General features: G+C 39.6%; 2 protein-coding genes across 2 annotated transcripts; both read left to right on the top strand.

The window, feature by feature from the left end:
- fgl1 (fibrinogen-like 1) lies at positions 1 to 4,335 on the top strand. The gene is made up of 7 exons (XM_015021486.1): positions 1 to 185; positions 1,544 to 1,712; positions 1,824 to 1,983; positions 2,077 to 2,165; positions 2,538 to 2,626; positions 3,383 to 3,570; positions 3,655 to 4,335. The coding sequence occupies exons 1-7, from the start codon at positions 36 to 38 to the stop codon at positions 3,851 to 3,853; spliced, it is 1,044 nt and encodes a 347-aa protein (XP_014876972.1). The 5' UTR covers positions 1 to 35; the 3' UTR covers positions 3,854 to 4,335.
- Positions 4,336 to 5,388: 1,053 nt separating this feature from the next.
- snx25 (sorting nexin 25) lies at positions 5,389 to 23,859 on the top strand. The gene is made up of 22 exons (XM_015021485.1): positions 5,389 to 5,599; positions 5,819 to 6,532; positions 7,711 to 7,795; positions 11,116 to 11,332; positions 12,947 to 13,119; positions 14,073 to 14,259; positions 14,675 to 14,745; positions 16,328 to 16,518; positions 16,637 to 16,768; positions 17,132 to 17,281; positions 17,930 to 18,055; positions 18,185 to 18,349; positions 19,084 to 19,215; positions 19,315 to 19,455; positions 19,799 to 19,912; positions 21,197 to 21,274; positions 21,365 to 21,448; positions 21,546 to 21,663; positions 21,753 to 21,819; positions 21,906 to 22,087; positions 22,838 to 22,938; positions 23,038 to 23,859. Exons 2-22 carry the CDS (start codon positions 6,164 to 6,166, stop codon positions 23,101 to 23,103), a joined length of 2,949 nt encoding a protein of 982 aa, XP_014876971.1. The 5' UTR covers positions 5,389 to 5,599; positions 5,819 to 6,163; the 3' UTR covers positions 23,104 to 23,859.
- The last annotated feature ends 260 nt before the right edge of the window (positions 23,860 to 24,119 follow it).

The following is a 24,119-nucleotide window of genomic DNA, read 5'->3' as shown; positions in this document are numbered from 1 at the left end:
AGATTTTTCCATTCTCCAAGACAAGAATCAAACAGATGAGCCCAAACTGTTTGAAGAATCAGTCTGCTTTACTGACTTCTTTCTTGGTTGTGCTGCAATTTTTCAACAAGAGGAGTAAGAGAGGCCCCACCATGGCCCTGCTAACAGGACTGATGATGCTGGCAGCTTGCACCCCGTTTGTCAAGGTGAATACTTTGAATAATCAGAATGCTGTTCTGGGGTGTTCTGTAACTGTGCTTTTTAAAATCTATGTACCCCTTGAATGTTTCATATTTTGTCACAATGCAGCCAAAAAGGATCTGTTCATCTGTTCTCACTTCACTTACAGCTGAAAGGTATTGTATTTCATGGTGTGTCTACCACAGACATTTTGGCTGCTTATTCAGGCTGTAAAAGATAGCCAGACCTTCAGATAATAACAGGAAGGCTGAACATATTACAGTTTTTCTTTTAGTTTTTAATTTATTCTCTCTATATTAACTCAGAGTTAACATAGAACTTCACATTTTCTAAAATATATATAAAGACGGAGACCCGTTTTGGGTTTGGTGCTTCTAACTGAGGTAATCACTAATAGGTAGCCTAGCTTCTCTATCAACTCAAAAGCATTAACATGTCTACTCTGTCATTATTTTGACTATTGTTGTATGATAGTAATACACTGTTTCACATGAGAGAAACAAATAATAAGAGTGCTATTTTTATGGCTTCATAAATTATTGTTTTCCAAGAAACGGGAGCTAAACTTGGCATCAGTGTGTCAAAGCCTTACAGAAACATGAGATTGAAAATTTGTCCCAAAATTTCCACATTTTCAAAGCTGCATGTATACAACGTTTATGGAAAAAGTATGTTTTTTGCATATTGGTTCAAACTATTACAATGTCGTATAATGATGTGGCAATGTAATATGAAACAGATAATCATCTTCTCCCATGTGCTGCTATTGCCGTCTGGAAAAAAACACCGTCCCGACAGAAACAACCAATCAGAACCAGGAGGTGTGTCTTAATGCTGTCAATCAACCTCATGAATGTGCTCCTAAAAATGCTAATGGAAGAGAAACAAAACTCACTGTTACCCAAAATCCGTTTATCCGCCATTATCAGAGGCCATGCTAGCTAGCCTTAGCATTCACGAGAGGCTCCGCTGATGAAGAGAAGCTGTACTGTATAGCAGACTGCAAGAGGAAGGCATGTGTAGGGGAAGGAAGCACATACATGGGCATGATTGACAGCGCTAAGACCTGCCTCCTGGCTCTGACTGGTTGCTTCTGATAGTACTGGGACAAGGCACAGGATTACCTGCCTCATACTGTACTGTCACGACACAGTGACATTTTTATATATTTCTTACAAAAGCTGACATTTCTGCAGACTTAGTCGTCTATTTTAAAGGCTACATAATTTCAGTGTGTTTTATTTTCTACATATTTTCTACATTTTGCTTTCCAACAGGCATATTTGAAACCAAATGAGATAATGGAAGGGAATAGATGTGAACATCTCAGGGACGACACATATGTGTGTATGTGTCTGTGTAGGCGTCAGACGGCTGCGGCGGGGAGCTGGCTCAGTTGCGGCAGCAGGAGCAGCTTTTGAAGAGACAGCTTCAGAAACAGGAGCTCCTCCTACGCAGCTTACAGCTGATGACCCAACAGGGCAACAGCAATGATGCTGGAGCTGACCAGGTCCAGGACACCCAGCATGCAGGTCAGCGCCCACTGCCTCGCACCCTCAGGAAGCCCTGTGAAAACCATGCTGAAACTGTATTTGATCATGCCGTCTGTTGGATAAACGGACTTGTGTAAATCTGTGTGTCAGACTGCTCCCAGGTCTATAGTTCTGGATTCCAATCCAGCGGTCTGTATCGGATCAGGCCTAGCGGAAGCCCTTCAGCGGTCAAAGTCTACTGTGATATGACTGAAGGAGGAGGATGGACTGTCCTGCAGAGACGGGTCAATGGCACAGAGGCATTTAACAGGTGTGTCTGCAGCATGCTGTATCATAGGCATTGGTACAAACTCAACTATCTGTGTAAAAAAAATAAGAATCTCCTCAACTATCAATCCATCAGGTCATGGATAGAGTATAAAGACGGTTTTGGAGACCTGAATGCAGAATTTTGGCTTGGAAATGACAACATGCATTTTCTCACAACACAAGGTTAGTACTGTTTTGCTTTGTAGACTAAAAACTAACACATGCAAATGCTGTTTTAAGTGTCCACTTTGTGGAAAAAGCCATGTGTAGCCTTTTCTGTAGCCTTTGTTTGTCTGCTGCCATCAAGTGGTCAAAAATAACAACTATTAGTGCTTTGGAGAACACTTGTGTTGTCCAGAAATGTCATCTGCTCAGCCACTTTCTCATCGATGGCCACAAAATTCTCGCAGGGTTGCTGGTGTCTACCTCTGGTGGTCTTGCTGGTATTCCAACACCAGGACATTGATATATCAGCACAACAGCGCTTACATTTCTACAGGTCACATTGTATGCTGCATAAACTTATCCTTTTCCTTGTGGCTCCTTCTTTTGCAGGGAATTATTCAGTGAAGATCAACTTGGAAGACTTTGATGGCCACCAGCGCTATGCTGAGTACAAGAACTTCCAAGTAGCAAATGAAAAGGTCCAAGTCCTAAAAGTTGATGGAATACATTATGTGTAGCACTGTGTAGTTGTTTGAAGATTAAAAGGAAATATGTCTTTAAAGAAAAACATATTAAGTAACATTATATCTTAATTTCAACCCTATCGCAGCAGGAAATCTGTAAAAACAAGTAAAAATATTAGATTAGCTAGTTAGATAGATAGTTTGTTTCTTAATTGGAATTTTAAGATGCTTCTTAAAACTCCAACTTTAAGAAACATCATAGTGGATTTATGCAAAGCTCATTCTATCTAGTCGTAACCATTGTCACAATTGCATTGGAAGGTTATTTACAGAGAATAACCTACCTTTTTTCCCACAAGAAATAAAGGTAGAAGTTGGTGCTCTAACTATGATCTGTCAGTGTGACTGGGAAAGAATACGCAAAAAAATTTAAGGTCAGGTATGCAGTACATTTTACACAGCAGGATCATTATTGGTGCATTGCTTCCTACCTGAGTGTCCTGTTTAAAAGAAACATTGACTTTTGTAGAAATACACACCTACCTCAAATGTGACATCTTAAAGGTTTTCGTTGACAATACAAAGTTTTAAAGACTGGAAGTAAAAGAAATCCATTTCAATCTTGGATCTCTGGATGTTGGCAACTAAATTAGATTTATTCAGTGTGAAAATACTAAGAGTCAAGAGTTATTAACGTTATTCATTTAAAAAACCATCCCGAACTCTGTCTTTAACCTCATGCAAGTCGTTATTTTTTATTTCCGTAAGTAGGAGCACTACCGCCTTTCCTTTGGAGACTATGTTGGTACCGCTGGAGATGCTTTGACTGGAAGCTATCAGGTTCCTGAGGTCAAATGGGCCAGTCACCAGGGCATGAAATTCAGCACCTACGACCAGGACAATGACAACTACAAGGGGAACTGCGCTCAGGAAGACAAAGGGGGCTGGTGGTTCAATAAGTACGAGCCCAAACAAAAATCCACATTTATGTCTTCCAGTGACATTAACAAATACATTCTCTGTTCGACTGGTATTTTCCGTAGATGCCACTCGGCCAATCTCAATGGCGTGTACTATCCCAACGGACACTACAGTGCTTCCACGGATGACGGTGTGGTCTGGTATCCTTGGAGAGGGTGGTGGTACTCGCTGAAGACCAGCATCATGAAGCTGCGACCTGTAGACCACAAAACCCATCTCACTAATGACCAGGTGGCAGTTTCTCTCAAGCCACCTTCCTAGGTTATGCTTGCTTTGACAAATGATGAACAAATGGAACAAAAATACTTTGCAATCACCCATATCTTTGTAGTACTTACAACTGCATTGACCATCTCCTCATAATATATAAGAATCCTGTTTTGTGTCGGGGCAAAGCTGAGTTGCATACACAATACGGAGCAAACAAAGGAACAAAATTGAGAACGTGTGAAAGTTTTAGTCAGTTCTACAGACTTGAATGTTGTAAGAGGAAGTTGCATCCAGCTGTCTGGTTTGAAGGCATAAGAGGAAGTCTGATGTCAGCGTTATTGAGAAGTCATGAAACATTGGATTGACATGTTATTGACATATTATCACACAGCTGCAACTGACTGAACACGTGTATTTTATCTGAACAATGGAGTGACATGACCTTTCAAAACTACCCTGTCAAGCATTGTGCTGATTCAAAATTAATCATCAAATGTGCTTGCAAATAAATCCATTGCTTTTATTGAAGTACAGGGTGGTACGTTGTCTTACTTTTGATTCGTTTCACAACTTGAAACAACGCATTGCTAGGCTATGGAGAATTTAATGTGGTCCATGTTCCAGTAGTGTAACATGTGACTTTGTGATCACATTAGCAGGGGACAGATTCCAAAGTGAAACATAAGCATAAGTCCATCTGATTTCCAGTTATTTTCAACTTATTTCTAAATCCATCTTGTAGTTTGTTGTTGCTTCTAGGAAGCAAATCTTATCTTGGGTTGGTCTATAGACGTGGATGTTTGTAATTACTCCTAGGGTATAAATAACTAGAATAGAATATGCAAAATACAATAAAACAACTTTTACTCATGTCCGATTATGCTGTGTAACATAATAAAACTCACCTCCTATCTCTAATTACCATACTAATATAGCACTTTTGTAGTCTAAATTACTACATAGTCTAGATTTAAAGTAAAAGTTTTTCATTTTAAACGTCTAAAATCAAACATAATGTCATGCACAAAAGGACTGTGTGTATGTCCATGCCCAATATGGCAGATTATTCTGCACAGATAGATTTAATAGGATATTCAGAATGTTTATTCCAGAAAGGAAGAATGTACTTGTGAATATCTGGAAATGCAGACCTAATACTCCTAAATCAGTGACCTTTATTTATTTATTTTTTTACACATGCATGTCTTCCAGCCTGTTCATAAAAAGGAAGTGCAGTTCTTTTTGCTCAATAAAACACTTTAAATATTCTAAGAAAGTAATATCCATGTTAAGATCTAATCTAGATATAGCTGAAATATGATGTACCATCGCTCAGTGTGAAAATATTAACTGCTGTTGACGCTGAATGGCGCCTTTGTTGTGAACGGCTGTCTGAGACAAGAATCTGTCGTCACACAAGCAAGCCACGAGCCTTTATCTTTTGGTACGCTTGATTAAATGATACGGGAAGCCGTTTTACTGGGCCGCGCTTCTGCCAGTGAATAGGTTGCTGTGTTCAGGCTTGAACTCCCCGCCCTTTCAAACCGTACGGAGGTTAAAAACGGGCGAGACGTCAGCGTTTAACGCCAACGCTCATTGGCTGACACCGCTTCACGTTGAGAGAGATTGTCAGTCAGCTGGAGGTTTAAGGAGAATAACAGTTACTTGTTTTTGTCTGGCGGCCCTTGACGAAATAGTGGTAATGCTTATAAGCTTGCTCAGCCCGTTGAAACGACTTGGTATAGCTGTTCGGAAAACAGGATTGTAAGGTTCTTGTCGGAAACTCTTCAGCGCGAGGTGAGTAAGCTAACCTTAGCTGATGTTGAACTGATTACTAAGCGAGCAAGCTAGTAGGCTATCTTCCGTCATTGTGTTTGCTAGTCAATTGCACACCTTTTTTTTTGTATATGTAAGAGCAACAATATTGCCCTCCATTGTTATTTTTCAGGTAAATTTCTTTCTAGTTCAGTTTAGTTAGCAGTCGCTCAGCTTCCCTTCCGCCTCTTTGTCTCCAAGGTGACGGCTTTTATCACTCCATCCATCATCTCATCACCCTGGGTCTTTCTGTCTGTTCTCCGGGAGACTGCTACCAAAACCTTAGACAAGCGCGGTGCGTTTCCTGTCTGGAGTGTTGTCGCAGGCGGAGCTCAGTGCCTGTTGCCACCGGGTGGCCCGATGCTAGCAGCGGGGAAGACATAGCGGCGCGGCTCGAGGAGGAGATGTCAGAGCGGGGATGCCTCTTCTTGGAGACAGTGCTGTAGTCGATGGAATACCGGAGTGCACACCCTACACCTGCCGCTGGCACTTGCGGAGTTGCAGCCTAACAAGCAGTGACAGATATATGGATGGTGAGGTCGCAGCATGCCCACCCCCTCAACTACCACTACGCCGCTGGCTGGAGGGAGCAGCAGCCGCCGCAGTAGCAGCAGCTCTGGAGGAGAAGAGGAGCCCATGTCTGCCAGTCCCGACTCCACCGGCGGCTCCTCTTTCCGGGTCGTCCCGGCTTTCTGCCTGGGCGTGGTGGCGGCTGTTGCGTTTCAGCTGGCCTGGGGAGGCCTGACTCTCACCTCTGTCCTGCTGAAGCTCTTCATCTACGTCTCATTCGCCTTACTGTGCTTCCTGGCCGGGAGCTTCGTGCTGCTGGTCAGGAAGAGCCCTCTGAAAGTCAGCTGCTTTGACCGAAACAGGAGGCAGTCAGCTGCTCGTCTGGAGTTCTTCAACAGGCTGATGGTAGGAAGATTACTCTTTCGAATAACATGTATGTATATAAATATGTTCATAGAGAACACATTTTAGTACATCTAAGAATGGAGAAAAAAATAAAACACTTAGCCAGTAGCGGTGCTTACATGACTGGTTCCCTCCTACCCAGATAAGAAACAAACAAAATAAACATGTTTAGTTTGTAGCTTAAGAATTAAACATATATCGATCATTTTTACCAATGACATGGGTCAAAATTGTAAAGACTAAAACATTTTCTTCTGCAAATGCTAAAATTTAAAACTATATATTGATCTATCTGTCTATCTGTGTGTATGTAGTTCAACAATAAACTAAACGTACAGTCATTTAAATTAAACAAGTGAATAATAAAAAAAAATTGTGGCAAAGAGATTTTTGCACAACTTTAAAAGAAAGGCATACATTATTCAAACTATTTCGAGCTCAACAACAATTTTCAGACAATATATTAGATTCAGTCCATCTTCAGCAATAAGAACAGGGTTAAGTTTCTGTCTCTTTGAAACACCTGCTGCACATTTTCAAAAGTTGAATAAATGAATTAAAATCAGATTTGGTCTGTTTCAGAGCAAAATATCAGTGGATAGATGTTGACTTGTTTACTACAAAATTAAAGACAAAGTAACCCTGTTACTAAACGATGACTACATTTTGTTGTTCCTAAATTTTTTCCATTCTAATTTGTAATAATTTAAATCTGATAATCTCCATCTACACCAACCCCCTTTATTATGTTATTTGCATGCTCTTAGTTTTATTCTAATCTCACTCTGTATTTCTATCTTCTCATGTTTTCTCTTTGTTCTTGCATTAAAAAAAATCTTGATCTATAATTAATGCATTCATGCCATCTTGCTTAATTTCCACTGTGCACAAAGTAAATGACTGCCCATCCCTTCAGAAAAACAATGCTGCGTTTGCAGCTGGCTGCTGGCCTGTCTTTCAGCCGTGTTATTTTCTGCTGTGTGCCGATGACTTATTGACGATGGAGGGAGATTGGCGCAGACATCTGTCTTGTTGACATGTTGCGTCAGCTCTGACAGATTGCTTATCAGGGATACAGTTCTCTTTTAGTTGTATTAAAATGCTAACTGCTAATCACTCCTGCTTTCCCGAATGCGAGGTTGAAAATGAAGTGACCTGGTGCTCTGGTTGTCCCTCAGGGTCGGTTTTCGGTGCCTGCTCAGGAGTCCGTCCTGAGCAGAAGAGTGGTGGTGTCACACAACGTGGACAAAGCCCTGAAAGAAGGTAATTCATCAGAGATGCTTTGACGTATAAAAAACGTGAGCGAGCCGTACAAGTTTTACTGTTTTTTGGGTGAAAACGTCCTGCCTGGGGTTGAGCAGTGATTTTTCCAGTTTTTGTGAAGCTTTGCTTTGTCAATACTGAATTCAGATGTTTCGGATTTCTCTTTACGCGCTGTAAATGTAGAATATCAAACTGTGTATTTTTAATAATCCAGGCACAATGTGTCCACACATCCTTAACAAATCTTAAATTCATGTATATATGGGTTGGTTTCTAATGTAAAGGCCTTAAAATGTCTTAAATCCATTAAAAAAGTAAATATGCTTTTCCCAAGTCTTACATTTTGTCTTTATTAATATTTTATTTTATTTTTGTCCCCTCCTGGGGACTTTTCTGTCAGGCAAAAAAAAGGACATCTTCGTTGCGCTTTGTGACACGAGACCACTGATGCTACCGCTAACTAGTGCTAATATACCTTTGCTAGCTAGCAGGGGAAGTTGCAAAGAACTACCCATGATTGTTCTTTGTGACTGTCATGAGTAAGTGCAAATTTTTTGCCGGTTGTCTTGACAAAGTTTGTTCATTTCTGTTATGACACAAGTCTTAAATTTCATTCATAGTGGTCTTAAAAAGTCTTAAATATGAGGTTTTGAAACCCTATGTCAGGATACACCTATAATTATTGAAATTAAGAACATCAATAACATTTTACCACTATTTTCAGATCTATTATGAGTCTTCACAGAGGATTTACGCTCAAATATATATTTTTTTGTACTCTATTCAGCCTTCTTATCTCTTCAAAGTACAATTCTTGCTCGCTGTTGGCAGCCTGATTGAACCACAAACATGTCTCTAGAAAATGCAGCTTGCCTTTCAGTAAATTCTTAAATGTCTCAGATTCCTCTGAGTGAAATCTGAAACATCTTACTAATCCTGAAATTTAGTAACTGAGGTTTATTATGTTTCCAATCAGCGAGTGAAAAGCCATCACCAGTCGAGCTTAAAAATGTCTGAATCTGGTTACCAGCTCATTTCCCGACACATTTCTCTGAGAGAGACTTGATACAGAGATTAGAATCTTTTTGTGCCACGTAGAGCAAATTAGGAGGAAATGCAAAAGGATTAGCTGGTCAGAGATTTAAAACATTTCAATTTGCTCTTTAGACCACAGTGGAGCAAATGCTTTTCTAATGTGTTAATTAAAGTTTCCTGCATAGATTTTTATTTCTGGGGAACTTTCTTTATTTTGTACAGTCAAAGACTCGGTCCATTACTCGTTTGTTTCTTTGCTCTAGAGAATTGTGAGTTTATGGAACTTCAGGGTGAAAATGTACTGATTGTAAGAAGGCTGTGTCATTTCCATGGAGGCTTGTGTGTCGTTTCCAGCATCTTTCATCACAAAAACATTCTGTTAGTAAAAATTTTTATTTATTTATTTTTTTTAAACCCAATAAGAAAGCTTAGTGATGGTGCTGTGCTGCTACCACTCATCACTGCTCCTCAGTGACCCACTGTTGCACCAGTAAAAGGCCTGGTGAAGGAGACGCACAAGCATTTGCACAACCACACATCTACACAATGAGAGGAGCTGTGTGTGTGTGTGTGTGTGTGTGTGTGTGCGCCTGCCAAGCAGCAGATGGCTCCAGGATTTGTACTGAGTTAACAAACGCCTACACAGTAGAAGAAGGGGATTTGTACATGCTCCACTGTGACTGGCAGGTGGAGTAGGTTGATGACTTTGGATTCAGTCGACTTCTGCTCTCAGTGATCTGATGACTCGGTCTGAGTTTCTGTCCAGTCCAAGGGTACAACATGCCTTCTGGTTGAATCAGGAAATCGTGGACACAAATAATGTTCAAAGTAGTAAAAATGATTTTGGAACCACCGTACGATGAAGTGTGTTCAGAAGTGTATGTTGAAATTCAATTTATAGCACTGATTTTATGCATCAACAAACTGGCTAGGATTGCACCAATGTAATCTTGCAATAATTGATTTTTTAAATCAATTAATTCAATATTCTGTTTTGAAAATGGAACTTTTGGAAAATTTGGATAATTTTCTTTCTCACCTATTCACTTCTTGGGTTTCCAGAGTGATGCTAATTCACCCAAGAACTACAATATGATACGATCAGTGCATTTTACAGCTTCTATTTATGTCAACTTTGAATTCAGGTTAACTCACAGAAAAAAATTAACAAAACCCTTTTTTAAAAAAATATATATTTTCTGTCATTTGTAAGGCTAAAAAAACAACTAAGATTGGAAATTGAATTTAGTATGGGGGGGGGAGAAACACATATTTTATTTTTAAGCCAAATTGCCCAGCTGTAATTGAGCTGGGCAATTACAGTATTCAATTGTATTCTTACAATTGAAAGAATTGTAGGAACAATGTTGAAATTTATCATCTCTAAGTTATTTAAAAGATAATTGACAACAAAAACACAAGTAACCATTTTTTTGTACAATTGGATATCCATCCAGGCTTTCAGGGGTTAAAGATATTATTAGTATTATTATGTTTTAATCTAATTATAATATTTACACTAGAAGCAGAGGTGACATCACACTGTCGACAGCACAACCCCGAACTTCCTCTAAACTGTGAAGAAAGCCTTGTCACGAATGTGTTTTTTTTTCCTTTTCATTATTTCTCCTCTACATTCGTCCTGTCCTGGGACTCGATCTTTGTATTTGTTTTCTCTGCATATCTTGGGTGCTCAGATAACAAAGTCCACTTTGGCTATATTGATCAGACCAGTGACTCTCTCCATGTTTTCCAAAACGACTTCACCATTAGCTAAGACTGAAAAAGAGCAAGGTGGTGAAATGGGAACATAAGAGCCCTCAGAATCACCAAAGTCTGCTTTTGATATTCCTCATTAATTCTAATTGGCGCTTATAATAGATTGCGATAATGAGACATCCTGTGTATTTTCAGATTGGCATCACGTGAGCGTATGTTCCAAATGAGCCGAACACGGTTGTGTCCTGCTCATCTGGTTTCCTCCTGCAGTTAGTCACATCAGTCTCTGCTTCTATGAGTCATCGCTGTGATAAAATAACCTGTCCCTTTTTTTTTTTTTTTTTTACACCTCGCTGCCTCTGATGCACCTGGCCTTTGAGGAAATGAAACCTGTTGGACTAACTCTGCAGCTGTCTAATTCGTGGTTTAGTTACCAAAAAAAAAAGAAATCAGGCACCAGGGCTGGCAAATTAAACTCCATTTAACTGAACCGTTCGTCTTCTTATCTCTCCTAAACAAAGCCAACCTGCATCGGAATCCTCTTTCTATCTCCGTCTCCTCTCCAGTGTTCGACTTGGCCTACAGAGACTACATCCTGTCCTGGTACGTCTCCCTGAGTCACGATGAGGGCCAGCTGTACTCCATGCTGCTGGAGGACTGGTGGCAGATGATTGGCCAGTTGCGATCCAGACTCGCAGACATAGACGTCGTCAACGTGGTGTGCTACGACAGCGTCCGCATCCTTCACTCCCACTTCACCGACCTCAGGGCCGCGTCTGGAAGGTACGCACTCGGCCACGTTTCTGTCCAGTCGTTGGACAAGTTTCGAGCGAGCTTTGAAAATGTCGCAAAAATGAGAATGCAAGTTACGCGTGCGTCTGGAGCGAATTGACCATGCTAAGCACTCCACATGGCTGTAAACAAAAAACAAAAAGAACAACAAGATGTAGAATTTTTAAATTTTATTCTTTTCAAAAGTTTTGTTGACAGACCCACCAGTGAATGTGGACAGTTGGTTACGTCAGAATTTATTTGGTATTTACGGTATTTACGGTATTCGTATTTTTATTTTTTCAGAATGTTGGTATTTCACATGCAATATTTCAAAACGTGCATAAAAACAAACCTTGACGGAAACGCGTCTGGTTTGTTATTTGCATGTAGTTGTAGTGGATAACTACATGTAGTGAACTTAAAATTTTATCACGATATTTTGCGGTATCATTGCGATAACAATAAAAGTTCCAATAAGAACCGTTTATTACTACTTTATTAGGAAACTATCTGGCTGTGACTGCCACTAAACTGCACACACATTATAAATAGTATTGATATTTATTGATACTTTAATTGAAAAAACAGTCAAGAAATTAGTAAAACAGACTATTTTATCAGGTTTTAATCTTGAATTGGAATTTATTGTGACAAAGATAAATCAAAATTCTTATAAGACATTTATCAGAAATTGTACGATAAGTAAATCGCCCCAGATTTTCTTAATTTTAGGGAGTTACTTATATGTAAAAGCAATTTTTTGTACCTTCGCAAAGGTTGCTGTATTTCGCAACTTTTCAGATGGTGGTGGGGGTGGGGGGGTGGAAATCAGCATCCTTTGAAATCGGTGTCAGTGATTGGCCAGAAAACTGTAATTGGTTCACCCCTACAAATTGAAACGGCAAGAACACTAATTAATTTTAGTGCTGGCTATCGGCCTTTTTCATTCTGACGTTATGACTCCTTGTTGGTGTCATACCATCAGTTGCTTTGTCAAAGACAGCAACTCAAAAGTGCTGTCTTTTGAGTTGCTGTCCCCACCTTCCCCCTGTAATTTCACGCATCCTGACGGAGTGAAATCCCATCAATCTGATGCAGCGTAAATGACATTAAAAACTCACATCCCCCCCAGCGATATGCACAAAAGACGACCGAGGGGACAGACGGAGCGGTGCTTCACGCTTTATCTGCTTTTATTATCCTGGCACGTCTGGCGAAGCTCATGATTCCACCTCGCAACAGTGACGTCGGTCGTTGATGGGTTGGCGAATACGAGAGCAGTGGCGGCGGCGTGTCTTGATATGTCAAGTTTAGGAAAAATGTAATAAGAACAGCTCTGCGTTGGATGCGTCATAGCAACCTCACCCTGTTTGAGCAGGTCTGACATGAAGCTCGGACTGAAAAATGCGTCTGTGTTTCAGAAGTAAACATGCACTCACCACGAGCGTCAAACCTCAACAGATGATGGAGCTCAAACTGCTAAATTTAGCTTTAGAAACCATTAAAGTTTATATGATAAAGTTTATGCCGTCGTATCCAAATGAATACGACGGTGCATGTAACACTATCCCTCACCCTAATCTGTTTTCTATATTTACTTTGTGTGTGTGTGTGTGTACAAAGATCAGAGGAAGCTGCTCGTCCATTTCCTCTCCATCCCTGCCTGGTCTGTCCCGACTCGGAGATGGCCTTCCTGCGTTGCGTTGCGAGAATCCTGCTGCTGTGTCTGCTGCCTCAGAAGGACGCCAAGTCTCACACGCTCCGCTGCTGCCTCACAGAAGTTATAACGACCAAAGGTGCTGACGTCTTTCTACGTCTCTACAAGCTTTGTTTTATTTTTTTGAATCTGATCTTTTTATCTGAATCAGAAAAACGAGGAAATGAAACCGACTCACTTTCCATAAGAGCTGGGCAATGTGGCTTAAAAATAAAATCTTTTTTTTTTTTTTTTTTTTTTACTACCAAATCCAATTTTCGGTTTAAAAAATATTTAAAAAAAATCCCTTTGCTTTGTTTTCTGAGAAAAAAGAAATTTACAAATGACAGAAAATATTTTCAAAAAGTGGCTTTTACTTCAATCTTTGCTTCTGGTGGTTGATCGACAGAGTTTTGGGCCCAAGCTACGAGAATTTTTGACTAACTATGAGAATACAGTCCAATTTTACCAGGAGAATATTTTAAAATTATGAGAGAAAAAAAATTTGTTTTAATTAGGGAAAAAAGCTTGGATAATTTTTAATTTGGCATGTTGGAGTTTGGATAAAATGACTATTCTGCTAACTTTATTCTGGTATTATTTCAACTCTGCCATGTGATTTTTATTATCTTATTACTATTATTGTAGCATCGTAACTTCATAATTTTATACTCATTAAAAACAAACAAAAACAAAGAAAACTTAGCCTGGCCTTTACATTTTGTTGACCTTGATTCCAAGTCCAACTAAACAAAAGAAGAAAAGCTTTTCTAACGGGATGTCCACCCTGGAGGTACTGTTGTTGAATGTGTGATGTAGAAATGAGAGAAAATGACCCATAAAACTCTGCTGTTTTAGCCAGCAGCAGCTAAAAAGAAAAAAATCCTACAGCACCCGATCTGCTTTTAGAACTAATATAGTCACATATCACCACGTCTTTCCCCTCTTTTACAACCTGTGATTAACCCCAGCAGACGGGTTTTGTTCTTTTTCTTTTTCCTTCTCTTCCCGGCGCTGAATTGTGATTGTGTGTTGTGTTGCTTGCTGCTGCAGTGTTAAAGCCTCTGGTGGAGGTGCTGAGCGACCCGGACTCCATCAACAGGATGCTGCTGTCTCAGCTGGAGCAGAGGGAGCAGCAGGCCGAGCAGCAGAAGAAGGCCTACACCTACGCTGCCTCTTACGAAGACTTCATCAAGCTGATATCAACTTCCACTGATGTCAATTTCCTCAAACAACTCAGGCACGCCAGCAGCTGCTCACACACACACACACACACACACACACACACACACACACACACACACACACACACACACACACACGGCCTCATTAAACGCAGAATGTTCTGTACCTGCACCAACGCTCTTTGAATGCACCACTCTGTCTGTATAAACTCAATAACAGACGGCTTAATCACTAATATTTTTTGTGCTCCTGCTGCTGCTGTGGGGGTTTCCATGGGAACAGAGCTCGTCTCTAAAGCAGTGTGGCAGATTTACAAAGGGGGGTTAGACATGATATTGTTACATGTGGGTCATTAGTGGAGGAAATAATGGTGACACACTGACTCATGGCGTTTTGTCAGGTAAAGAATCCTCGTAATGATGTTTTATTTTGTCTTTTCCCGTTTTCTGATCTCTCCATCTCCATCCCAGGTATCAGATAGTGGTAGAAATTATCCACGCCACCACCATCAGCAGCTTGCCTCAGCTCAAGAAGCAAAAAGGTAAAAGGGAATCGACAGAATGTGACGGCAGTAATTGGTTTGCCTCTGCACAGTCTGCTGCTTCGCCTCTGTTCTTTGAAGCCGAGGGAACAGTGTGTAGAACGGGGCGTATTCATCATGTTCCCAAAATTTACCAAGCAGTTTGGCTTGTTAGACCGATGCATCATTGTTCCTACTAAACTGAGCTAGCTTGATTTCTTTTAGGGGACTTTACAGTTTAGTTTTCTCTTAGTAGATGCTGCACATGAGGGTTTTGTTATTTTCCAGTTTTCCTTAGACGCCCCAATTCCAGACAAACAATCTAATAGTTTCTGCTTATTCAGGGATGTTTGGGAGTCCCAATCCCTGCAGATAATACAAATAAATATAAATACATGTATGTTCACTGTTGTTAGGGAAAACCACGACTACAGGACAGTATGTAACAGTGTTTTCCTACTTGTTTTATGTTACTGAAGTCATTTTTAATCTTTTAGTTTACGCATATTCAATGACATAACATGTCAATAAACATTGATATGTTGTTCTGAGTCAGTTTGTTTAAGATTCTTTTTGCTTTCTGTTTGTATGGCAGATATTGGTCATATACAGGCCTGTGGTGAAACAAATTTTGCTGGACGATAAATTGTCCCAGAAGTTATTGCGATAAACCATAATGTTGTTTTGAGACCATTTTCAAGCAATATAATATGGCAAGAGCACATTCTGAAAGATCAATAAAGATTACATTTTAATGTTAAAGTGGAACTGGAAGACATTTTAAATATTCAAAATAAATCAGCAAAACAACAAAAACCTTAAAGTAAAATGAATTATGAAATCTCTGTAATAAAATTGACGTTCAAAGAAAGGGGCTGGTTGATACCGATGCACCAGTCTGATTACTTTTGTCAATAAATTATACAAATGGATGGAAATTATTGTTGCTTATTGCGACTGAACTAGTCACACATGATAGAAAATGGTAAAAAAATATGATATCCTGTTGTTTCTTAAAGACTCTGTGTTATTTAATATTGCAGTACTTTTGCATATTTTTCCTCTTTATTAATTCATTATGAAGTTTCCAATGAGGAATAGAGAATCCGTCTTAAAACTTTCATTTGCCTTTCTAACTGTATCTATGAAACAGTTTTTATTCATATTATAGATGATGCCGTTTATAATAATTATAAAGCCAAGACAGAAGTTTGTCAACTGGAAATAAATAATAATAAAAAAAGTTTATATATTTAAGAATATATAGAGATATATTGGGACCAAACACACAACCTGGTGGGATCCCACATTCGTTCTTTTGAAACTCTGATGCCTCAGTAATAAACCAGTTGTTCACACTATTTTCTGCTAGTCAGCAGAACTACTCTGCTTAGTTTCAAATACCTTTTTAATCAAATATAATGTAAAGATATGGACAATAAATAATATCATCTTCATGCTGACTAAATAAATATATATATATATATATTTTTTTTTTACAGTCCCAGCTTTTCCATGCATTGGGATTATTTTAGTTCTGTGGTTTAATCTTATCACCGCTCTCAGTAACTTCCTGACCTTCCTCTTCGTCTCCCTCATTCAGAGCGCAAAGGCAAAGAGTCGGCAGCCATGAAGGCGGACCTGCTGAGGGCCAGGGACATGAAGCGCTACATCAACCAGCTGACCGTCGCCAAGAAACAGTGCGAGAAACGCATCCGCATGTTCGGTGGACCCAACTACGAGAACAGCGAGGAAGGAGGAGCCGATGACGGCGATGAACCGCAGAGCCAGAAGGTCAGAGGCATGGGAACGCCGGAGGGAGCGTTTTAGTTCTGAAAACCGAAGCCGTTCTGTTCAAGTCGTTGGACGTTAAAGTGCTTTTGGTCTCATTGTGTGCTGTCCCTCCTTTCAGATCCTCCACTTTGATGATATTTTGTGTTACCCGGGCTACAGAGAACACTTTCGAGCGTACATGGAGAGGATTGATAAGAGAACTCTGATAAGCTTCTGGGAACTGGTGGAAATGCTGAAAACTGCCAATAAGGTATTCAGGACACTCATTCATCAGAGTTCAACCCAGCTGCTCCAAACTAAAAGTAAAAAAAGAGTGCAGGGAAATTTACACCTAATGAAATAACTTCCATCTTAGCTAAGGTTGAGAAATATGATTCTGTAAAGAAATCCAGATAGATTTTGTACAGTTAAATAAGCTAAAGATTTTATAGTTGGCAGATAAAAAACATGACTGAACTAATACCAGGTGCTTCTTCTGTTAACATTTATGTAAATATTTGCTTTTAGGAGAATCTCTGAATTTTCTGTTTACATGAAAATCCAGAGATGTTGATGTGCAACGTGTGAAGGCGACGCCAAGCCTTTGTGAACTGGTTTCTGTTTGTTTTGGCAGAGTGAAGTGCCCCAAATCGTGGGAGAAATCTACCAGAAGTTCTTTGTGGAGAGCAAAGAGATTCAAGTGGAGAAATTTCTCCTGAAGGAGATCCAGCAGAGTCTGGTGGGGAACAGAGGGACCGAGGTGTTCGTCAGACTGCAGGAGCAGGTACGATGGGATTTAAGACGTAGACGATTAATCATGAAGAATCGATTATTGAAATAACCGTCAACTAATTTTGTAAGAGATCAATCACCAGGTTGAGAATAAAGACTCAAAAGAGGCCATTTGCTGAGTAAATGATACACTCACAGATGTAACTGAGCCAAAACTGTACAAAAGATTTTTTACATTTAAGATGAAAAAAAAGTGAAAAATGTTTGACCCAGAACTTCTCAAGTGACTCAGTTTTAGCTTCACCTGGTTCAAAAAAAGCAATTTTTTCTGTTCCATTATTAATTGACTAATTGGAAAAATAATCAACCATATCAGGTTTACTTATTGATGTTGGTCTGAGCCAACTTATTGATGAGCCAACATCAATAAGTAGCTGTTGAAATACTGTTGAAGCTGTAGCTGTTTGAAGTATTTTGTGTTTTTTTTTTTGTTTGTTTTTTTGCTATAAATGATGAGGTGTACGCTAAATGGACGCTACATTAGCGCATTTTAGTTTAGCTTAATAATCCTTCGGTCTGGTGTGGGGTAGAAGAACTTCTTTAGCTTTTTTTTTTTTTTTTTTCCCAAAATGTCTGCTCCGGTTGGAGCTTTATGAGCAGTTCTTGCAGCAAGAATAAAACATATTGAAATGTTCTCCAGGTGGCCGAGACCATGAGGGAGCGCTACTACCCGTCCTTTCTGGTGTCTGACCTCTACGAGCGGCTGATCAGACGAGACGAGTCCAACAGCCAATCACAGTGCAGCCCAGAGGAGAAAGGCAACGGGGTCAGATACACTCACGCACACACACAGAAACAAAGATGCGTCTGCATCACATGGATTTTACTGTACGAGATTGGCTTCTTTGTGTGTGTGAGCTGTCCTCATGTTGTTTCCGTGTCCCTCTGTGTGCAGTGCCAGGGTCTGGATGCAGGGGAGGAAGTATGCGACGAGGGAACTAAAGGAATCAATGAGCAAGCTAGCTACGCTGCTACTAAACTACGGCAGCTGTATGACAAACTGGAGTACAAGCGGCAGGCGCTGGGCTCAATCCAGAACGCCCCGAAACCAGACAAGAAGGTAGCAGATGAGAAGCAAACTGTCTTAGCTCTTCAGGTTTCCATCTACCTGCAGCTGGACGATTAATAGAGTTGACCCATGAGTCAAATCTTTGGTTTTTGAAGAATTAATTTTTTGAAAATCTGGATTTTTCTTTTTCTTTTTTCTACCCATACTCTTCTTGTGTTTCCATAATTTAGAGTGATGTCAGCACGCTTAAGGCTGCCATCTTGTTTTAAAGCATCTCTTTATTTGGAGTTTGAATTCAGATCAAATCTACGGCAAAATATAAGTTTTTTTTTTTTCCTTTTCCATTTTTAATTATGAGAATAAGATCAAGTGACAGAGTCAAAATTATATGATAATAAAGTTGTAATATATATATTTTTTGTCGTTAAAATGACTTTTCCTCTTTAAAAGGTGTTCTTCTGGTATAATTGTTTTTTTTTTCTCTGCTAATATTAGAACTATATTCTCCAAATTAAACAGAAGTTCTTTTGCCTGGCCCTCGTCGCTGCCATCGTACAGCTCACAGAAGGGATGACGGAAATAAAAGCCACTTTTAGAAAATACTTTCTGTCATTTGCAATTTCTCTTTTTAAAAAAGAGCGAGAAAAAGAATTCGATTAAAACCGGATCAGAAGTGGAAAAAAAAATCTGAGATTTTAATTTCAATCAAGTATTCTGACAACAGATATTTACTTTTATTTTTTCCCTACTCTTGAAGGTTGTCTCTGTGTGTTTCTGCACTGCAGATCGTGAGCAAACTAAAAGAAGAGATCGGCACCATGGAGAAGGAGCACAGTGAGCTGCAGCAGCACATCACCAGGACCGACTGGTGGTGTGAGAACCTGGGCCACTGGAGGGCCAGCATCACCACTGCCGAGGTAACCGCGCCCACTTTCCTCACCACTCAAACAGAACGCGGCCAACATGTCATGGAGTCCCTCTGAACCACGACTTTTTTTTTTTTTTTACGGTTCCAGGCGGCAGAAGAAGGCGGCGAGACCGTAGCTTGCTACACCGTGTGTGTTAGCCTGACGGAAGGAGAGGAGACGGCCAACAGCTGCTGGAGCGTCCAGAGGAAACTCACTGAGTTCCAGATGTTGCACCGCAAACTCACCGAGGTGCAGCTGCTACACTTCTTCTTTTTCTTTTTTCTCCAATAATTTCCGTTGCACTGTAATTGATTTGGAAATCAGTACTGTTTTGTGAAAACCAGATAAATATCAGGCTCATATTCTTTCACTACCACATTATTTTGCGTTGCATTTGTGATGAGGTCTTGTCTGACTCTCACTGAGGAGTTCTGTTAAAACAAATTTGTTATGAGAAGTTATGCAGACATGAAAATGCATTAAGCCATTATCAATATTCTTAATAGTCTATACTAATTACAGTCATATTTTAAAGGCTCATATTATCCGGTTGTTATAAACACAATAATCATTTTTCATTTCGCCTCCTCAGTGTTTTCCATGTCTGAAGAAACTCCAGTTGCCGTCGCTCAGTAAACTTCCCTTCAAATCCATCGACCAGAAGTTCCTGGAGAAGAGTAAGACTCAGCTCAATGCCTTCCTCCAGGTAAAGCTGTGTGTGTGTGTGTGTGTGTGTGTGTGTGTGTGTGTGTGTGTGTGTTTAAAGTGGGCATCAACATTAGGACAGTTCCTAACGGTTATGTTAATAAGCGATTCATCTGACGACTAATCTGATGGGTTTTTTTTTTTATTATTATTTCTAATCTGATGATTAATTGGATGAAAACAAGTGTGCCATTCTGCTTTTTCCATTTAACCACTGAAATGCATTAAAAATTAAAATCATTTAATTTTCAAATAATTTCCTTTTTTAAATAATAAAACAAACATTTTTTTTTGTCAAAAATGCATCAGCAGCATTCCTTTAGTAAGCACTTGATTATTTGTAGCAAAGGATTCATCTGTGACTAAAATAATATTTCCAACACCACCATGTGAAAAGCTGATCAGCCAGGCAGTGTACTTCTGATCCATCTGTTTTTATTGATTAACTGATTAATAACTGGATGGCAAAATATGCTTAATGGGTGATTTTCTTTCTTACAGAATTTGAACAATGTGAAGCTAAATTTGCATCTATGTTGTTCTTTCAGTAAATTGAGTCTATGTACTCCAGTTAACGATTTCTTGTTTATTGAATTTGTTAATTATTATTTCAATAATCAGTTTGTCATGATTAATCCGATTAATCCAATGTGTTAGCCTTATTTGCACATAAATAACAGAAAATTTATAACATGATCTCGTTTCCTTAATTCTAAGTAGAACATCATCGGTAGTTCTTAGTGTTGAAAAATATTTTAACATTAATATAATAATATGAAATCAATTGTTTTGTTGTTTCTTGTTTCAATTCGCTAAAACTAAAAGAATTCTTAAACACCATTTAGTGATAGTTTTCAGGTCACAACAAACAATAAAACAATTAATCGCGTGATAACAATCATCAAAGTGATGCTCCCCTTTAGTATCGCTGAAAAGCCGCCATTTTGATAAGTCCAGCAACCATTTGACACCCAGTAAGCTGTTGTTTGCACCTTTTCTTTTCTTTTTATTTTAGTTTTTACAAAAGTTGGACTGCCCCTTTTACCCGTCTTCCCTGTCTTTAGATGAACTATAAATATTCTGAAATGCAGGTTTGGTTACAGAGAATTCATAATCCATTTGAATTTTTGCTGTTTTGTTTATTTGTTTTGGATATTTAAAATGTTAAATGATGTTAGAAATTAAAGTTTGTGATGATTATTACTTTAGTTGAAAATGGTCTCATAATGTTGAATCTAAACCACTGAACCTCTGCTGATGATAACTCTGGTGTTTTCTGTTGCAGCGGTTGTTGACGGATGAACGACTGTGCCAGTCGGAGGCACTCTACGCCTTCCTCAGCCCGTCTCCAGAGTACCTCAAAGTAACATGGTCTCTTTGTCCAAATTGAAATCAAAAACACACGTTTTTGTTGTTTTTCAAACCGTGGCTTCCTGTGCTGCTCTGTGTTTAGGTGATGTCTGTTCAGAAGAAGTCCTCCTTCTCTTTGGCCTCCTTTCTGGAGAGGTTACCTGGAGATTTCTTCTCCCACACTGAGGTAGACGCCGGCTTCCCACTCTTCCCATCAGGTCGGATGAGAACTTGAGATGCTTAGCTTCACCCTGTGTGTCACGGCTGTGATTGGTTGTCTGCAGGAGGACGGGGACGATGACAGCGACTTGTCGGACTACGGCGATGAGGCGGACGGGCGCAGAAATGCCCTAGCTGAGCCCTGCTTCATGCTGATCGGGGAAATCTTCGAACTCAGAGGAAGTGAGCTGCTAACGCTAACAGAATCATGACCTGAAATTACGTCTGAGTGGATTCATCTAACTGCTTTTGTGTCTCGTTTTCCTGCTCAGTGTTTAAGTGGGTGAGGAAGACTCTAATTGCACTAGTCCAGGTTACATTTGGACGAACTATCAACAAGTAAATACCGGCTTTTTTTCGTGGGATTCTATCTGGGTTTTCGTATGTGTGTGATGAGCGCTAACGTGACACATTCCTTCCCTCAGACAGATCCGGGACACTGTAAACTGGATCTTCTGTGAGCAGATGCTGGTGTGCTACATCAGTGTGTTCAGGGACACCTTCTGGCCTAACGGGAAGCTGGCGCCTCACGCCAAGGTCCGGACCGACTCAGAACGCAGCGAAACCAAGGAGCGGGCTCAGCAGAAACTCCTGGACAACATTCCAGGTAGCAGCGTCTGGAAACTTCCTGTGTACCGCTTTGACTGCTCACATTTCAGCTGCTGACTTCACACGAATCTGTTGATGTCTAGTATGGAAAACCATCACTAATTTATTCACAACTGCAAGATTAAAGATGAATTTCATTATTATTATTAAACTGATTTGTTACGCCTCACAATCAAACACTTCTTTCTCTTAGTTTATCACAACATCATTGTGTTTGGAACATGAGAAAGTCTGGTGAAGTCCGAGGTAGAGCTGGGCGATAAATCAGTTTTATTGATTCATCAAACTTTAGATTTTTGAAGATTTAATTATTGGAACATCTGTATTTTTCTTTGTTTTTTTTGTTTTTTAACTAGTGCACTCCAGGTTTTCCCCCAGTGCATTACAAGCCTGGCGGGCCACCAGGCTTTACTGGTGCCCCCACCAGGCTAATCATTACTTATTTTTTAAAATCTTTTTAAAATGTTTAAAGACTTTATAGTTGGTGACCAGGTATTAATCTTCCAAGCTTTTGATAACTCATAAATATCAAGTTTCAAATTTCCTGTCAACTTTAAACATTTTTTAACTTAAAAACACGACGGACCGCTGGATGAATGACTGCCCTAACGCCCAAACACCAGGCTTAGCACGTTTTCTGGGCCTAATTCTAGGAGTATGAAAACTTTTGCGAGATTTTGTGTTCAGTAATTTGTCGTTTACTCATTACACATATGGACAGATATGTATGTGTTTTTGTTTCGATCAGATGCACTAGCAAACCTTGTCGGCCAGCAGAACGCTCGCTTCGGAATCATCAAGATCTTCAACGCCCTGCAGGAAGCCAATGCCAACAAACATCTCATCTATGTAAGATGGACAGGCGAAGCGTCAAACCAGATTCAGGTATTTTTATTATCCAGAGCTAAAGGGCTATGTGTAACGACTCGGTGTGCGTTTCTGTGTCAGGTGTTGATGGAAATGCTGCTGAAGGAGCTGTGTCCTGAGCTGAGAGCAGCAGCCGAGAACAGCTGAGCACAAACACAGAACATCCCTGGATCACCAAGCGGACGGGGGACTTGGAGGGTCTCCACCGGCAGCGTCTGTTCCTCGCCCTTTCTGTAGCTGACCAATCACCGAGTGCCAAGCGAGAGACAGGAAATGAGGTGTTGTGGGGTGAAGGCTGTGAAATGACGGCAAACCGAGCTCACAGCAGCCTGAAACGAGGGGCTGGCACTTCATTTTGTTCAACGAGGACACTAGTTGTATCTGTAATAGAGAGCCACGTTCACTAAAGAACAAGTTTTAATTTGTGAGATTATGTAACATGTTTTTTTTTGTTTGTTTGTTTATTTTTATGTTTCTTTAGTTGTTTTCTGGAGACACAGACATTCCAAATCGATACTAAAAAACAAAATGTTCTGGTGTAAATCTCATAAGTTGAAGTGGAAATCTTAATGTTTGGACATGGCAAGAAGTGATCTGAAAAAAAAAAGTAAAAGGAAAAAAAAAGGAAAAGAAAAACGCAGACCGGACCGATGACGGAGTCCGGATCTTCTGTTCCCCAGGAAAAGTCTCGGCACTCTGACCTCTGAACATTCCTACACAAAGCCTGAGCAACAACACTTGTGTTCTGTGATTCTTGTTAAGACTTGGAATCGTGCAATATAATTTCATGTGAACGTCATTGTGATAATTTTATTTATGATTATTATTGATAGATTTATTTTATTTTTACCAAAAAAATTGTTTAGAGAGCGTTTATATGAGCAATAAATGACAAACAAAAGCTGATGACTTGCATTCTTTTTATTATATATTGAAGAGGGAGTAAAATTTAGTTTTTCTTATTTTTTATGTATAACTAATAATTTGATAAACTCTTTAAAATATTACAAATAAAATTTTCAGACTGTAGTTCTGTGTTAAGGTAATTCTGAAACGATAAACTGGTGATCAAGGTGGATGTATAAAAGAACATTTCTGCTAAAATAAAGTTCCCAGAAAAAATCAGACATTTTTGATCTCCAAAATTTGAAACTTTCCAGTAT

Source organism: Poecilia latipinna, unplaced genomic scaffold (assembly GCF_001443285.1).
Source record: "Poecilia latipinna isolate Pla-1442-1.1 unplaced genomic scaffold, P_latipinna-1.0 Scaffold2793, whole genome shotgun sequence".
Lineage (NCBI taxonomy): Eukaryota > Metazoa > Chordata > Actinopteri > Cyprinodontiformes > Poeciliidae > Poecilia > Poecilia latipinna.
This window is presented reverse-complemented; position numbering and strand designations above follow the sequence as displayed.

Excerpts from the sequence above, each read along its gene's own strand:
- fgl1 (XM_015021486.1), top strand. The coding sequence starts at position 36 with ATGAGCCCAAACTGTTTGAAGAATCAGTCTGCTTTACTGACTTCTTTC. Across the intron at positions 2,166-2,537 it reads GCATTTTCTCACAACACAAG|GGAATTATTCAGTGAAGATC; the intron begins GTTAGTACTGTT and ends CTTCTTTTGCAG. Across the intron at positions 2,627-3,382 it reads TCCAAGTAGCAAATGAAAAG|GAGCACTACCGCCTTTCCTT; the intron begins GTCCAAGTCCTA and ends TTCCGTAAGTAG.
- snx25 (XM_015021485.1), top strand. The coding sequence starts at position 6,164 with ATGCCCACCCCCTCAACTACCACTACGCCGCTGGCTGGAGGGAGCAGC. Across the intron at positions 14,746-16,327 it reads TCAGCTCAAGAAGCAAAAAG|AGCGCAAAGGCAAAGAGTCG; the intron begins GTAAAAGGGAAT and ends TCCCTCATTCAG. Across the intron at positions 18,350-19,083 it reads CCCCGAAACCAGACAAGAAG|ATCGTGAGCAAACTAAAAGA; the intron begins GTAGCAGATGAG and ends TCTGCACTGCAG.